The sequence below is a fragment of the Balaenoptera borealis genome (assembly GCF_965194805.1).
Source record: "Balaenoptera borealis genome assembly, chromosome: 2".
In the NCBI taxonomy this organism is placed as follows: Eukaryota; Metazoa; Chordata; class Mammalia; order Artiodactyla; family Balaenopteridae; genus Balaenoptera; species Balaenoptera borealis.
Window position 1 is genome coordinate 147,003,174 of NC_138867.1, and position 17,907 is coordinate 147,021,080.

Below are 17,907 nucleotides of genomic sequence, written 5' to 3' on the forward strand. Positions count from 1 at the left end.
AATGGCAGGGGGCATGAGGGTGGTGCTGAAATGGATCTCTTGAACAGAGATAGGCTGATGGGGAGGGTGCATGGATTCACACTGATTACTGAATCCTGTGAGTGGAAGTTTAGACACATGTTTATTCCTAACCAGCACTGGATCTAGTAGCTATGTTTAAAAAAAATGCACTGGTGAAAAGGGACTCAGCAGTAATTTAAAAAATTGATATAATTATGATAACTTAAAGTGTATACTTGTAAGCATGTACCCAGTGTACACAACAAAGGCAAAATAAATGATGCTAAGAGCTGTCTGATTATAGAACAAATGCCTTTACAACGAATAGGAACAGCAAATATCTACTTACAACAGAAGTATAAGCACCAGACAATTTCCTAATAGAACGTTACCGATACTAAATAATATGCAGATGTTTAAATAGGACCAAGGAATTTCGAACATTTGCTTCATCAGATAATTGGGAATATCCATCAGATAATTGGAATTCCTTGCTCTTATGCATCTTGCAGACCTCAGTTCAAATGTCCCTTCCACTGAGGAGTCTTCCTTGATCATACCTCCGTCTCTCAGGTCCTCTGACATATGCTCTCATAGCAATGTAGACACTTCCCTAACTGCCCTTATTTACATTTGTAATTATACATTATTTCTATAGGTGGTTGTTTAAAGTGCATCTTCTATTTAAGATGTGGTCTCTGTGAGGGCAAGGAGCATGTCTGGTAGGGACTCAAGAAGTATCTGTTGAATTAGTAGACAATCCCATTAGGCAGTATTTAGTGGGCCTGTATATGACCGTCCAGGCACAGCTATAAGCACACTACCTGGATAAGTGCATCTTTTCTTCACCACAATCTTTTGAGGTGGGTGCTCTGATTAACTCTCACTTCACAGATGCGCAGGCTCAGGTTACTTTCAGTCACTTGCTGAAAGTATCACCATGAGTAAATAAGGGATTGAGACTTGAATCTGGACAGTCTTATTTCAGAGTCATCACACTTAAGATTGATGGTACACTAGGACCCACTATATGTCCCCTTGAAAGAGTGAAATCCCCTCTTGTTTTGAGGAGAAGACATTTAGGAAATATGTACATGTACCATGGAAGTGAAGGAGCAGTGACAAGAACAAGGGCAGGGGCAGCGGCAGGTCAGAGATCATGGCCTGAGCACAGAGAGGAGAAAGCTGAAGGAGGCAGCCCTAGGCCTTCGTAATGGTGGGGTCAGAGGGGACACCCGCCTCTCATCCCCGAGGAAAGGAAGTGGGAAAGTAGAGAGGAGGCCCCTAGGTCTATACAGCACTCTATTCAGTAGGTACCAAGATAAACAACTTGAGGGGTCTTATCTTTTCCCTCTGGACTGTTCTTTCTAACTTTGGTGGGACTGCATTTTAGAAAGAGCCACTTTGTGAAATGAGAGGTTAAATTTTAAAGTAAACTACCACAAATATTCAAACTCTCTACTTCTCAGCAGTAGGAACTCTCAGGGTAAACCTGTAAGCATTCACCTTTATTTGGTCTGAGGTAACAGGGGGCTCTGAAGCCAGGCTCCTTGGGTTAAAAACAGACTAAGTTAAAGGCAAGGTCACAAAGCTTTGTAATCTTGGACAAGATACTTAACCTTTCTGAGCCTCAGTTTTCTCCACTGTAAAAAAGGTAAAACAGTATCTGTCTTATTGGGTTGTTGTGAGGATTAAATGAGATAATTTATATAAAGCACCTAAAACAATGCCCTATTTGAAAAACTCAAGGAATAGTAACTTTAATTATTATGAAAGTAAGCAGGGGAAGGAACTGAACTTGTGCGAGATCATGATCAGGAGAAGCTGGGGATGGTAAACCAGTTCCCAACTTAAACAGCCTTGGAAGTGGTGACAGAGGTGACACACGGCAGTTGCTCCATCACTCTTTACAAGACACATGAATGCATCGATACAGTTGTGCTTTTCTTTGCTACGGCCTGCTGGCGGGGAGCTTCCTGTGTGAATCTTCTAGTTTCAGTCTCCCAGGAACGTATCTAAAAGCTGAGACCTCACTATTCACAGACTGAGAAAAACTTTGAATAATATTTCTTCCTAACGCTTAATTTGGAGACCTTGTTTCGTTCTTTACTCTTATAGTAGGAAGAGGCAAGCGGTAACTCAAATGTTCCATTTTGTTATTTGCCAATAGGATCAGTCAAAGTTGGGGAAGGGAGAGCTCTGCACCCATCAGCACAACTAAGTTTTCAGATTTATTTTCAGCTTCATGTATTTATGGGAAATAAATCTCTTTTTCTCTCAATTAAATGCATCTACAAAGACAGTTTCATTATGATGATAATGATAATATGAAATTACATTTTGGAGATCATCTTTGCACATGTTTTAAATTCCAGTGTAGATAAGAATATCTATGTTAATTAATTAAGTCCTAAAGACATGAGTTTTGGAATCAGCTTCGAATTCCAGCTTCTCTATAGATGCCCTAGGGCAAGTTCTGTAGCTTAGCTGAGCCTCAGTTCCCTCATCTTTAAAATGAAGTTACATCACCTCAGCTTTAAAATGAAGCTACATCATATGAAGGTTTGTTTAAAGATTGCAGCAAGATATTTAAGGAGCTGACCATCATGTCTGGCACACAATCAGGTGTGTAACCAAAGATAACCACTGCTACGACACTTACAACTTTAAACTTCCACAAGTGGGAGAGGAGGTATAAATTCATGGAATTACATAGGCAGGTAAAGCTAATTCTTTATATTTTCCCATTAGCCCCTTGCCGTGGATGTAACGGTTGAATCTATCCTACCCCTTGTAACAAGAGTAGAGACTGTTCTTCTGTTCCAGGTGTGGGCCTGATTGCTCTAAGCCACTCTTGGTATTTCCCCTCCCATTGCCAGGGATTGGTTCAGGAATGGGAGGCCTAAGTCAACTGAGCTAATGAAAATAAAGAAGAGGTTTGTTGGAGGCTTTGGATTAAAAAAGAGAATCCCCATCTCCCCTTCTGGATATGGACGAGGAAACAAGGACCCTTGTTGTTCCTGGCAGCCTAGGACGAGAAGATATCTTAGACAAGATTTTGGCTGGATGGCTTGATACCTCTCTCTCTCTCCCCCTCTCCCCCACCTTCCTCCTTCCCTCCTTCCCTCCTCCATGCCTCTATGCACGCTTTGCACAAGCTGGATACATTAAAGCGGGTAGAAAGTCAAAAAGGCCTCATTAATAAAATTCAAAATAGTAATTTTTAATCATTCCGAATAAAATACAACCTAGGACAAAGGTAAGTGCATGTATTATACATATATGTACATATATATATATGTCTACTTTTCCAAAATCGATAACCTATAGAAAAGTTTACTGTTATCCTACAGCAATTTTAATAAAAATGCCCTCTATTTATTTAAGTCACTTATGTTTTGTCAAATGACTTTCATATCTTTTATCTCACTGCCTTCCACAACATCGGAATAAACCTGAAAGGTGAAGCAAGGACTTCCTCGTATCATGGATAACAAAACTAAGGCCCAGAGAAATTCTTTTCCCAAAGTTGCAAAACTTTTCAGAAGTTAAGCCAGGCTGAGTGTCCTGGCTTCTTGAATCCAAATTGGACTCCGTGGCTGATTCTGCCAATTATAGAACTGAGGAACGACATTTTAAAGCAGCTTCACAGGCAATCTGCAATGAAAATGTGCAGCTCAGAGAGAGAAACCTAGGTTTACATTCCAGCTTAAGTCAGTCCCAGCTCTACCACTATCTGCTAATATCACCCTGAGCAAGTCACTGACATTTCTGGGTTTCAGTTTCTGCATATAAAAATGAGACTTCACAAGAAAAAAAATGTAGCTGTGTAGGGTGATGGATATTAACTGGACTTATGGTGGTGATCATTTTTCAGTATATGCAAGCATCGAATCATTGCACTGTACACCTGAAACCAATATAATGTTATGCCAAGTATACCGCAATAAAAACAAAAGACAAACAAACAAAAACTCAGGAATTCAAAAATGTTGTAAAAATGCAACTGCAAGTAAAAGGAAGTGCCAATAAAAAAACGAGAGAAATTTTTGAGGTGAGGTTTCCTACTCTTAAGCCTGTGATAGGCTCGGAGAATTGACCTGCTGGTCCCAGAGCCAACTACAGAATCCATAGTCTAGTTCTCAAGACAGCAATCATTAGCTGTGCAAGTCTGTATTCAAGGTGTAACTCATTTGCCTTCCCTGGGTGAGGTCCTTGCTATTCAGTGTGGTCCAGAGATCAGCAGCTTTGGCACCAGCAGAAATTTGTTAGAAATGTAGAATCTGAAGCCTCACCCTAGACTTACTAAGTAAGAACCTGCCCTCTAACAAGATGTGTAGGTAGCTTTTATGCACATTGAAGATTGAGAAGCACTGGGTTAGATCATGTCTTAGATCCCCTAAAGTTCTAAATGTCAAAGACTCTAGGATTTTCCAAAAAAAAATAATAATAATTTTTCCAGGAAGCTTGGGTAGCTCTCCAAGTGTGTTAAATGAAGTCTTCATCCTCCGTACAGTAAAGGGGTGCAGGAGGTAATTGGTAATGTTTTTTGACCTCCCTTTCAGAATGTTCAATTAATCACCACCAAGGTACTGACTAAACCCTCAGGGGGGAGACCGGGCTGGAGAGGAACATGACATCCGCCTCAGCTAAGCATCCCTTGTACAGCTGTGGTCTGATGGCTTCCGTGCATTTAGCTAATTACACGGTGAATTACCCCAGTGAGAATCTGCCAAATGCACCATCCACCCTCACAGCCCAACTCTCGTGAGGAGAACTGCTGTTAATATGACGCCACCTTGTCAAACATCCCTCTATTCCACTTCAACACCACATGACCCTCGGCTCTGAGATCTGCAGATGATGGTGAACAGTGAAAGTGACTGAACATCACAAAACATAGGCTGCAGGCTGAGTTGAGAAATGAAGAAAATTATGAGTTTGAGAAAATAGGGAAGAACATCAAGCCCAGCTGCCCATCTGGACGCTTCACTAAAAACTAAACTCTCAGCTGGACTCCAAGTCAAATATTGAAAACTCTCAAAAAAAAAAAGAGAGAGACGTGGGTTCAAATCCCAGATTTGCTACTTATGAGCTGTGTGGCTGAATATGTTACTTCTCTCTGGGCCTCAGTTTTCGTCTTCAGTAGAATTTTAGAGGATTATAAGAGTACCTAGTATATAGCAAGCTTCAAACTTTCATGAGCATCAGAATCATCTGGGGAGCTGGCTACAACTTAAATTCTTAGGCCACCAGAATTTCTGATTTAGTAAATCTAGGGATGGGGATCTGTATTAGTGATTCCAATGTTGTGGTCTGTGGATGACCCCTATGAAATGTTGCTATGGGACAGTGGATGGTAAGGGATAATTCAAGTAGAGCACTTGTAAGCTCTTGATAAATGTCAGCTTTGAAAAGACATTATTAGTAGTTAAGATTTAGGAGTGCCTTGCTGCATGTTACACAGTGGGTAGGAGCAGGAAAAAAACTTTTTCCAATGGACCAGAATGGTTTCCTGTTTACTAAGATTTCTCAGAATGCTTTGTTGGAACAATTAGTGAGACTGAAGAAGGGTGCTGGTCAAACTATCATGCGTTGTCAAATCAAGGAATGAAAGGCACTGCTGCACAATGGGCAGGTTATGCTCAAGAACTGGGGTCTTTGTTATTAAATTGTTGTGTGTCCGTGGATTAGTCACTCCCCCTCTCTGGGTATCAGTTTCATCATTCATAAAATGAGAGAATCCTTTAATATTCTTTCAAGGGTTCAATTATTCTTGTTCTAACATAGCTGTGTACAACCTGTCTGGGAGAAACAACTCCTTGCTCCCTTTTTTGAGATGGAACGCACCTTTCACTCTGTGAAGCTTTTCCTGAATGTGCATCTGAAGGTGACATCTCCTTCCTCTGAAACTTAGTAGCATGTATCATCTGTGCCATATTCTATTCATTCTGAAGAATATTACAGGGGCAGTGGACTCTTCCAGCAGACTAACAGAGAACAGGGCTTCTGAATTTAGATACAATCTTAAGAACCTGGAAATATCAGAGTTATGTGCTTGTGATCCCTTTCAGGGTCGACATCAACATCAGAGTTACCGCTCATCTAACGCTTACTACCGGCCAAGTACTTCACACATACTTCCTCCTGCAATCCTTAAAACCATCTTTTGACGGTAGAACTGCAAGCCCCATTTTACAGATGAGGAAACTGAGGCTCAGAGAGCTTTCCCATGTTCACATAGCTAATAAGTGACAGTCCTGGGGCTTGAACTCAGAACTGTCTCAAATCCAAAATCAAACATAAGTGATTAAGCTAGGTGTGCCTGTGCTCTTAACCATTAGGCTACTCTCCAGGAGCAATACTTTGCTAAGTACTTGCTGAATGATCAGCACATTCGTGATGATCCTTCCAAATGTGTGTTCCTTGTGAGAAACTGAATGTTATCTTGCAGCTGCCTACAATGAGGGGAGCAAAGTGTAGCTGAAAGCCATGGCTTTGACTTCAAGGGGGCCAACATCTGAAACCGCTGAACTAAAAAAAATCCCCTGGTCCTGGGCCGAGGAAATGTGCAATGCTCTAAAGCAGTATTCACTGCTGAGGACTTGTTGCTGCAGTGCATTCTCATGGGCTAGCAGGCTTGCCCTGCACAACTCAGAGGTGCTTCCCTCCCTGTAAGCAGTCACTGCAAATATCCTGTGACTCAGTGGAGAAAGCCAGCTATGGTGCCCTTGAAGCCAGTGCAGCTTCCAGAGACTTTCTGCAGCAGAAGCTAGCAGAAGTGTTGAGAGGCAAAGAGACAGCTGGTTTATTGCTGGGGGAGTTTTCAAAATTATGTCAGCGTCCATTTTGGTTATGTTTGCTAGGTGCCCTTTGCCAAAATTAAACAGGCATCAAGCAATCCTGCAAACCTCTTTTCAGCAGAGGCCATAAAAAATTCCTAATTTCTTTAGGAACAGAGGGTTGCTGGAGGTACTGTACTTGGTTTTTTTAACAAAATAATTTAATATTAATAGAGAGATGGTTATTAAAAATTTAATGCCAGTCCTTGACTCCCCAAGCTGCCCATGGAACATTTGGTTTTTTTTCTTTCTTTACATTTCTCAACAGTTCATAATCTTTCCAAAGTTTTTTCAGTAATAATTGTGTTCATGATACTAGGATTGTCACTTTATTTCCTAGAATCTGAGATTTTTATCAACTACAAAATACACCACTGTTTATTGACAGGTATATATTAAGGAGAAAATAAATTAAGTGCTTATAGTATATTTAAATATCATACTAACTTCATGTACTTTAATAAGTGAATATTTGCTTTAAAAATTGAAAACTAGGTGGAAGTGCAGGCTCAGCTTCCCAAGGCACCCCTTTCCCCTTTGCGAGTAGAAAATGGGTACAGAATGTCACCGACCTTTGCCTGATTTCATCAAACAAGGCTTCTGACAGGTCTCCCATCCTCTAGCTTTCTCCTGGCTTCAGGCCCTCTTCTCCAGGATGCCTCAGGGTCTTGGCGCTCCGGCCAGGTGTCAGGCCTGAGCCTCTGAGGTGAGAGAGCCAGGTTCAGGACATTGGTCCACCAGAGACCTCCCGGCCCCTCATAGTATCAATCAGTGAGAGCTCTTCCAGAGATCTCCATCTCAACGCTAAGACACAGCTCTACACAACAACCAGCAAGCTCCAGTGTTGGACAACCCATGCCAAACAAACAACTAGCAAGACAAGAACACAACTCCACCCATTAGCAGAGAGGCTGCCTAAAATCATAATAAGATCACAGACACCCCAAAACACACCACCAGAGGCAGTCCTGTCCACCAGAAAGACAGGATCCAGCCTCATCCATCAGAACACAGGCACCAGTCCCCTACATGAGGAAGCCTACACAATCCACTGAACCAAATTTACCCACTGGGGGCAGACACCAAAAACAACAGGAACTAACAACCGGCAGCCTGAGAAAAGGAGACCCCAAATGCAGTAAGTTAAGCAAAATGAGAAAACAGAGAAATTCACAGCAGATGAAGGAGCAAGGTAAAAGCCCACCAGACCAAACAAATGAAGAGGAAATAGGTAGCCTACCTGAAAAAGAATTCAGAGTAATGATAGTAAAGATGATCCAAAATCTTGGAAATAGAATGGAAAAAATACAAGAAACTTTTAACAAGGACCTAGAAGAACTACAGAGCAAACAAACAATGATGAAAAACACAATATATGAAATTAAAAATTCTCTAGAAAGAATCAATAGCAGAATAACTGAGGCAGAAGACTGGATAAGTGACCTGGAAGATAAAATAGTGGAAATAACTATGCCAGAGGAGAATACAGAAAAAAGAATGAAAAGAATTGAGGACAGTCTCAGAGACTTCTGGGACAACATTAAACACACCAACATTTGAATTATAGGGGTCCCAGAAAAAGAAGAGAAAAAGAAAGGGATGAGAAAATATTTGAAGAGATTATAGTTGAAAACCTCCCTAATATGGGAAAGGAAACAGTCAATAGAGTCCAGGAAGCACAGAGAGTCCCATACAGGATAAATCCAAGGAGAAACATGCCAAGACACATATTATCAAACAATCAAAAATTAAATACAAGGAAAAAATATTAAAAACAGCAAAGGAAAAGCAACAAATAACATACAAGGGAATCCCCATAAGGTTAACAGCTGATCTTTCAGCAGAAACTCTGCAAGCCAGAAGGGACTGGCAAGACATATTTAAAGTGATGAAAGGGAAAAACCTACAACCAAGATTACTCTACCCGGCAAGGATCTCATTCAGATTTGATGGAGAAATTAAAACCTTTACAGACAAGCAACAGCTAAGAGAATTCAGCACCAACAAACCAGCTCTACAACAAATGCTAAAGGAAATTCTCTAGGCAGGAAGCACAGGAGAAGGAAAAGGCCTACAATAACAAACCAAAAACAATTAAGAAAATGGTAATAGGAACATACATATCAATAAATACCTTAAATGTAAATGGAATAAATGCTCCAACCAAAAGACATAGACTGGCTGAACTGATACAAAAACAAGACCTGTATATATGCTGCCTACAAAAGACCCACTTCACACCTAGGGACATGTACAGACTGAAAGTGAGGGGCTGGAGAAAGATATTCCATGTAAATGGAAATCAAAAGAAAGCTGGGGTAGCAATTCTCATATCAGACAAAATAGACTTCAAAATAAAGACTATTACAAAAGACAAAGAAGTCCACTACATAATGATCAAGGGATCAAACCAAGACGAGGATATAACATTTGGATTTATGCACCCAACATAGGAGCACCTCCATACATAAGGCAAATGCTAACAGCCATAAAAGGGGAAATCGACAGTAACACAATCATAGTAGGGGACTTTAACACCCAACTTTCATCAGTGGACAGATAATCCAAAATGCAAATAAATAGGGAAACACAAGCTTTAAATGACACTTTAAACAAGATGGACTTAATTGATATTTATAGGACATTCCATCCAAAAACAACAGAATACACTTTCTTCTCAAGTGCTCACGGAACATTCTCCAGGATAGATCATATCATGGGTCACAAATCAAGCCTTGGTAAATTTAAGAAAATTGAAATCATATCAAGTATCTTTTCCGACCACAGCGCTATTAGACTAGATATCAATTACAGGAAAAAAACTGTAAAAAATACAAACACATGGAGGTTAAACAATACACTACTAAATAACCAAGAGATCACTGAAGAAATAAAAGAGGAAATCAAAAAATACCTAGAAACAAATGACAATGAAAACACGATGACCCAAAACCTATGGGATGCAGCAAAAGCAGTTCTAAGAGGGAAGTTTATAGCAATACAATCCTACGTTAAGAAACAAGAAACATCTCAAAAACACAACCTAACCTCACACTTAGAGCAATTAGAGAAAGAAGAACAAAAAAACCCCAAAGTTAGTAGAAGGAAAGAAATCATAAAGATCGGATCAAAAATAAATGAAAACGAATGTAGGAAATGATAGCAAAGATCAATAAAACTAAAAGCTGGTTCTTTGAGAAAATAAACAAAATTGATAAACCATTAGCCAGACTCATCAAGAAAAAAAGGGAAAAGACTTAAATCAATAGAGTAAGAAATGAAAAAGGAGAAGTAACAACTGACACTGGAGAAATACAAAGGATCATGAGAGATTACTACAAGCAACTATATTCCAATAAAATGGACAACCTGGAAGAAATGGACAAATTCTTAGAAAAGCACAAACTTCTGAGACTAAACCAGGAAGAAATAGAAAATATAAAAAGACCAATCAGAAGCATTGAAATTGAAATTGAGATGAAAAATCTTCCAACAAACAAAAGCCCAGGACTAGAAGCCTTCACAGGAGAATTCTATCAAACATTTAGAGAAGAGCTAACACCCATTGTTCTCAAAATCATCCAAAATATTACAGAGAGAGGAACACTAGGAAACTCATTCTACGAGGCCACCATCACCCTGATACCAAAACTAGACAAAGATGACACAAAAAAGAAAACTACAGGCAAACATCACGGATGAACACAGATGCAAAAATCTTCAAAAAAATACAAGCAAACAGAATACAACAGCACATTAAAAGGATCATACATCATGATCATGTGGAGGTTATCCCAGGAATGCAAGGATTCTTCAATATATGCAAATCAATCAATGAAATAAACCATTTTAACAAATTGAAGAATAAAAACTATATGATAATCTCAGTAGATGCAGAAGAAGCTTCGACAAAATTCAACACCCATTTATGATAAAAACCCCCCAGAAAGTAGGCATAGAGGGAACTTACATCAACATAATAAAGGCCATATATGACAAACCCACAGCCAACATCATTCTCAAAGGTGAAAAACTGAAACCATTTCCACTACGATCAGGAGTAAGACAAGGTTGCCCACTCTCACCACTATTATTCAACATAGTTTTGGAAGTTTTAGCCATGGCAATCAGAGAAGAAAAAGAAATAAAAGGAATACAAATTGGAAAAGAAGAAGTAAAACTGTCACGGTGTGCATACGACAGGATAATATACATAGAGAATCCTAAATATGCTACCAGAAAACTACTAGAGCTAATCAATGAATTTCGTAAAGTAGCAGTATACAAAATTAATGCACAGAAATCTCTTGCATTCCTATACACTAACGATGAAAAATCTGAAAGATAAATTAAGGAAACACTGTCATTTACCACTGCAACAAAAAGAATATAATACCTAGGAATAAACCTATATAAGGAGACAAAAGACCTGTATGCAGAAAACTATAAGACACTGATGAAAGAAATGAAAGATGATACCAACAGATGGAGAGATATACCATGTTCTTGGATTGGAAGAATCAACACTGTGAAAATGACTATAATACCCAAAGCAAACTACAGATTTAAAGCAATCCCTATGAAACTACCAATGGCATTTTTCACAGAACTAGAACAAAAAATTTCACAATTTGTATGGAAACACAGAAGGCCCTGAAGAGCCAAAGCAATCTTGAGAAAGAAAAACTGAGCTGGAAGAATCAGGCTCCCTGACTTCAGACTATACTACAAAGCTACAGTAATCAAGACAGTACGGTACTACCACAAAAAACAGAAATATACATCAATGGAACAGGATCGAAAGCCCAGAGACAAACCCACGCACGTATGGTCACCTTATCTTTGATAAAGGAGGCAAGAATATACAATGGAGAAAAGAAAGTCTCTTCAATAAGTGGTGCTGGGAAAACTGGACAGCTACATGCAAAAGAATGAAATTTAGAACATTCTTTAACACCATACACAAAAATAAACTCAAAATGGATTAAAAACCTAAATGTAAGGGTAGACACTATAAAACTCTTAGAGGAAAACATAGGCAGAACACTCTATGACATACATCACACCAAGATCCTTTTTCACCCACGTCCTAGAGAAATGGAAATAAAAACAAAAATAAACAAATGGGACCTAATGAAACTTAAAAGCTTTTGCACAGCAAAGGAAACCATAAACAAGATGAAAAGACAACCCTCAGAATGGGAGAAAATATTTGCAAATGAAGCAACTGACAACGGATTAATCTCCAAAATATACAAGCATCTCGTGCAGCTCAATATCAAAAAAAGAAACAACCCAATCCAAAAATGGGCAGAAGACCTAAATAGACCTTTCTCCAAAGAAGATATACAGATTGCCAACAAACAGATGAAAAGCTGCTCAACATCACTAATCATTAGAGAAATGCAAATCAAAACTACAATGAGGTATCACCTCACATTGGTCAGAATGGCTATTATCAAAAAGTCTACAAACAATAAATGCTGGAGAGGGTGTGGAGAAAAGGGAACCCTCTTGCACTGTTGCTGGGAATGTAGATTGATACAGCCACTATGGAGAACAGTATGGAGGTTCCTTATAAAACTAAAAATAGAACTACCATATGACCCAGCAATCCCACTACTGGCCATATACCCTGAGAAAACCATAATTCAAAAAGAGTCATGGCAGCGCCGTCTAGGGGGAACGTAGGCCTGGCTCTGCACTGTGTTCCTTCCCGGTGTGCCCGAGCCTGCAGAGCACTGGGGACATTTGGTAGTGTGAGCTTCTCCGGGGGAAGTGGGAAAAATCAAGGCCGAGGAGAGGGCCTTAGGGACTCTCCATTCTTATGTTCCTACCCTCTTTGGATCCTGGACGATGAACCTCCAGTAAAGGCTGTGGCCTAGGCTCTCCCTTTGGTCCTGCCGCTTCTGCCTGTATGGGATGCTGGTGCTTTCCCATGTGGCCCTGCATGGTGTGGCATGCCTCCTCCTTCTAGTACCTCTGTGTGGATGAAAGGCTCTTGGTGCTCCAGCCAGGCATCAGGACTGTGCCTCTGAGGTGGGAGAGCCAACTTCAGGACACTGGTCCACAAGAGACCTACCAGCTCCACGTAATACCAAACGGCAAAAATCTCTCAGAGATCTCCATCTCAACATCAAGAACCAGCTTCACTCAACGACCAGCAAGCTACAGTGCTGGACACCCTATGCCAAACAACTAGCAAGACAGGAACACAGCCCCATCCATTAGCAGGGAGGCTGCCTAAAATCATAAGGCCACAGACACCCCAAAACACACCACCAGACGTGGACATGCCCACCAGAAAGACAAGATTCAACCTCATCCACCAGAACACAGGCAATAGTCCCCTCCACCAGGAAGCCTACACAACCCACTGAACCAACCTTACCCACTGGGGACAGATACCAAAAACAACGGGAACTACGAACCTGCAGCCTGTGAAAAGGAGACCCCAAACACAGTAAGATAAGCAAAATGAGACGACAGAAAAACACACAGCAGATGAAGGAGCAGGGTCAAAACACACCAGACCTAACAAATGAAAAGGAAATAGGTAGTCTACCTGAAAAAGAATTCAGAATAATGATAGTAAGGATGATCCAAAATCTTGGAAATAGAATAGACAAAATGCAAGAAACATTTAACAAGGACATAGAAGAACTAAAGAGGAACCAAGCAACAATGAAAAACACAATAAATGAAATTAAAAGTACTCTAGATGGGATCAATAGCAGAATAACTGAGGCAGAAGAAAGGATAAGTGACCTGGAAGATAAAATGGTGGAAATAACTACTGCAGAGCAGGATAAAGAAAAAAGAATGAAAAGAACTGAGGACAGTCTCAGAGACCTCTGGAACAACATTAAACGCACCAACATTCGAATTATAGGGGTCCCAGAAGAAGAAGAGAAAAAGAAAGGGACTGAGAAAATATTTGAAGAGATTATAGTGGAAAACTTCCCTAATATGGGAAAGGAAATAGTTAATCAAGTCCTGGAAGCACAGAGAGTCCCATACAGGATAAACCCAAGGAGAAACACGCCAAGACACATATTAATCAAACTGTCAAAAATTAAATATAAGGAAAACATATTAAAGGCAGCAAGGGAAAAACAACAAATAACACACAAGGGAATCCCCATAAGGTTAACATCTGATCTTTCAGCAGAAACTCTGCAAGCCAGAAGGGAGTGGCAGGATATACTTAAAGTGATGAAGGAGAAAAACCTACAACCAAGATTACTCTACCCAGCAAGGATCTCATTCAGATTCGATGGAGAAATTAAAACCTTTACAGACAAGCAAAAGCTGAGAGAGTTCAGCACCACCAAACCAGCTTTACAACAAATGCTAAAGGAACTTCTCTAGGCAAGAAACACAAGAGAAGGAAAACACCTACAATAACAAACCCAAAACATTTAAGAAAATGGGAATAGGAACATACATATCGATAATTACCTTGAATGTAAATGGATTAAATGCTCCCACCAAAAGACACAGGCTGGCTGAATGGATACAAAAACAAGACCCATATATATGCTGTCTACAAGAGACCCACTTCAGACCTAGAGACACATACAGACTGAAAGTGAGGGGATGGAAAAAGATATTCCATGCAAATGGAAATCAAAAGAAAGCTGGAGTAGCAATTCTCATATCAGACAAAATAGACTTTAAAATAAAGACTATTACAAGAGACAAAGAAGGACACTATATAATGATCAAGGGATCGATCCAAGAGGAAGGTATAACAATTGTAAATATTTATGCACCCAACATAGGAGCACCTCAATACATAAGGCAAATACTAACAGCCATAAAAGGGGAAATCGACAGCAACACAATCATAGTAGGGGACTTTAACACCCCACTTTCACCAATGGACAGATCATCCAAAATGAAAATAAATAAGGAAACACAAGCTTTAAATGATACATTAAACAAGATGGACTTAATTGATATTTATAGGACATTCCACCCAAAAACAACAGAATACACATTTTTCTCAAGTGCGCATGGAACATTCTCCAGGATAGATCATATCTTGGGTCACAAATCAAGCCTTGGTAAATTTAAGAAAATTGAAATTGTATCAAGTATCTTTTCTGACCACAACGCTATGAGACTAGATATCAATTACAGGAAAAGATGTGCAAAAAATACAAACACATGGAGGCTACACAATACACTACTTAATAACGAAGTGATCACTGAAGAAATCAAAGGGAAAATCAAAAAATACCTAGAAACAAATGACAATGGAGATACGACGCCCCAAAACCTATGGGACGCAGCAAAAGCAGTGCTAAGAGGGAAGTTTATAGCAATACAAGCCTACCTCAAGAAACAGGAAACATCTCGAATAAACAACCTAACCTTGCACCTAAAGCAATTAGAGAAAGAAGAACAAAAAAACCCCAAAGCTAGCAGAAGGAAAGAAATCATAAAGATCAGGTCAGAAATAAATGAAAAAGAAATGAAGGAAACAATAGCAAAAATCAATAAAACTAAAAGCTGGTTCTTTGAGAAGATAAACAAAATTGATAAACCATTAGCCAGACTCATCAAAAGAAAAAGGGAGAAGACTCAAATCAATAGAATTAGAAATGAAAAAGGAGAAGTAACCACTGACACTGCAGAAATACAAAAGATCATGAGAGATTACTACAAGCAACTCTACGCCAATAAAATGGACAATCTGGAAGAAATGGACAGATTCTTAGAAATGCACAAACCGCCGAGACTGAACCAGGAAGAAATAGAAAATATGAACAGACCAATCACAAGCACTGAAATTGAAACTGTGATTAAAAACCTTCCAACAAACAAAAGCCCAGGACCAGATGGCTTCACAGGTGAATTCTATCAAACATTTAGAGAAGAGCTAACACCTATCCTTCTCAAACTCTTCCAAAATATTGCAGAGGGAGGAACACTCCCAAAATCATTCTACGAGGCCACCATCACCCTGATACCAAAACCAGACAAAGATGTCACAAAGAAAGAAAACTACAGGCCAATATCACTGATGAACATAGATGCAAAAATCCTCAACAAAATACTCGCAAACAGAATCCAACAGCACATTAAAAGGATCATACAGCATGATCAAGTGGGGTTTATCCCAGGAATGCAAGGATTCTTCAATATACGCAAATCAATCAATGTGATACACCATATTAACAAATTGAAGGAGAAAAACCATATGATCATCTCAATAGATGCAGAGAAAGCTTTCGACAAAATTCAACACCCATTTATGATAAAAGCCCTGCAGAAAGCAGGCATAGAGGGAACTTTCCTCAACATAATAAAGGCCATATATGACAAACCCACAGCCAGCATTGTCCTCAATGGTGAAAAACTGAAACCATTTCCACTAAGATCAGGAACAAGACAAGGTTGCCCACTCTCACCACTATTATTCAACATAGTTTTGGAAGTGTTAGCCACAGCAATCAGAGAAGACAAAGAAATAAAAGGAATCCAAATCGGAAAAGAAGAAGTAAAGCTGTCACTATTTGCAGATGACATGATACTATACATAGAGAATCCTAAAGATGCTACCAGAAAACTCCTAGAGCTAATCAATGAATTTGGTAAAGTCGCAGGATACAAAATTAATGCACAGAAATCTCTTGCATTTCTATACACTAATGACGAAAAATCTGAAAGTGAAATTAAGAAAACACTCCCGTTTACCATTGCAACAAAAAGAATAAAATATCTAGGAATAAACCTACCTAAGGAGACAAAAGACCTGTATGCAGAAAATTATAAGACACTGATGAAAGAAATTAAAGATGATACAAATAGATGGAAAGATATACCATGTTCCTGGATTGGAAGAATCAACATTGTGAAAATGACTCTACTACCCAAAGCAATCTACAGATTCAATGCAATCCCTATCAAACTACCACTGGCATTTTTCACAGAACTAGAACAAAAAATTTCACAATTTGTATGGAAACACAAAAGACCCCGAATAGCCAAAGCAATCTTGAGAACGAAAAATGGAGCTGGGGGAATCAGGCTCCCTGACTTCAGACTATATTACAAAGCTTCAGTAATCAAGACAGTTTGGTACTGCCACAAAAACAGAAATATAGATCAATGGAACAGGATAGAAAGCCCAGAGATAAACCCACGCACATATGGTCACCTTATCTTTGATAAAGGAGGCAAGCATATACAGTGGAGAAAAGACAGCCTCTTCAATAAGTGGTGCAGGGAAAATTGGACAGATACATGTAAAAGTATGAAATTAGAACACTCCCTGACACCATGCACAAAAATAAACTCAAAATGGATTAAAGACCTAAGTGTAAGACCAGACACTATCAAACTCTTAGAGGAAAACATAGGCAGAACACTCTATGACATACATCACAGCAAGATTCTTTTTGACCCAGCTCCCAGAGAAATGGAAATAAGAACACAAATAAACAAATGGGACCTAATGAAACTTAAAAGCTTTTGCACAGCAAAGGAAACCATAAACAAGACCAAAAGACAACCATCAGAATGGGAGAAAATATTTGCAAATGAAGCAACTGACAAAGGATTAATCTCCAAGATTTACAAGCAGCTCATGCAGCTCAATAACAAAAAAACGAACAACCCAATCCAAAAATGGGCAGAAGACCTAAATAGACATTTCTCCAAAGAAGATATACAGATGGCCTACAGACACATGAAAGAATGCTCAACATCATTAATCATTAGAGAAATGCAAATCAAAACTACAATGAGATATCATCTCACACCGGTCAGAATGGCCATCATCAAAAAATCTAGAAACAATAAATGCTGGAGAGGGTGTGGAGGAAAGGGAACTCTCTTGCACTGTTGGTGGGAATGTAAATTGATACAGCCACTATGGAGAACAGTATGGAGGTTCCTTAAAAAACTACAAATAGAACTACCATACGATCCAGCAATCCCACTACTGGGCATATACCCTGAGAAAACCATAGGTCAAAAAGAGTCGTGTACCAAAATGTTCATTGCAGCTCTATTTACAATAGCCAGGACATGGAAGCAACCTAAATGTCCATCG

General features: G+C 39.3%; 1 protein-coding gene and 1 long non-coding RNA gene across 7 annotated transcripts in view; one reads left to right on the forward strand and one right to left on the reverse strand.

Moving 5' to 3' along the window:
* LOC309622730 overlaps positions 1-17,907 on the forward strand; it is a 400,144-nt gene that overhangs the window by 99,663 nt on the left and 282,574 nt on the right. The gene's annotated exons all lie outside the window — the stretch shown is intronic.
* GABRB2 (gamma-aminobutyric acid type A receptor subunit beta2) overlaps positions 1-17,907 on the reverse strand; it is a 297,652-nt gene that overhangs the window by 22,053 nt on the left and 257,692 nt on the right. Inside the window, exon 10 of one of the 6 annotated variants that reach the window (XM_082378781.1) lies at positions 7,415-7,543. The exons of the other annotated variants lie outside the window; for them this stretch is intronic. Within the exon in view, the coding sequence (XP_082234907.1) occupies positions 7,430-7,543 (114 nt within the window). The 3' untranslated portion in view covers positions 7,415-7,429. The remainder of the gene's footprint in view (positions 1-7,414; positions 7,544-17,907) is intronic. 6 annotated transcript variants of the gene reach the window in all.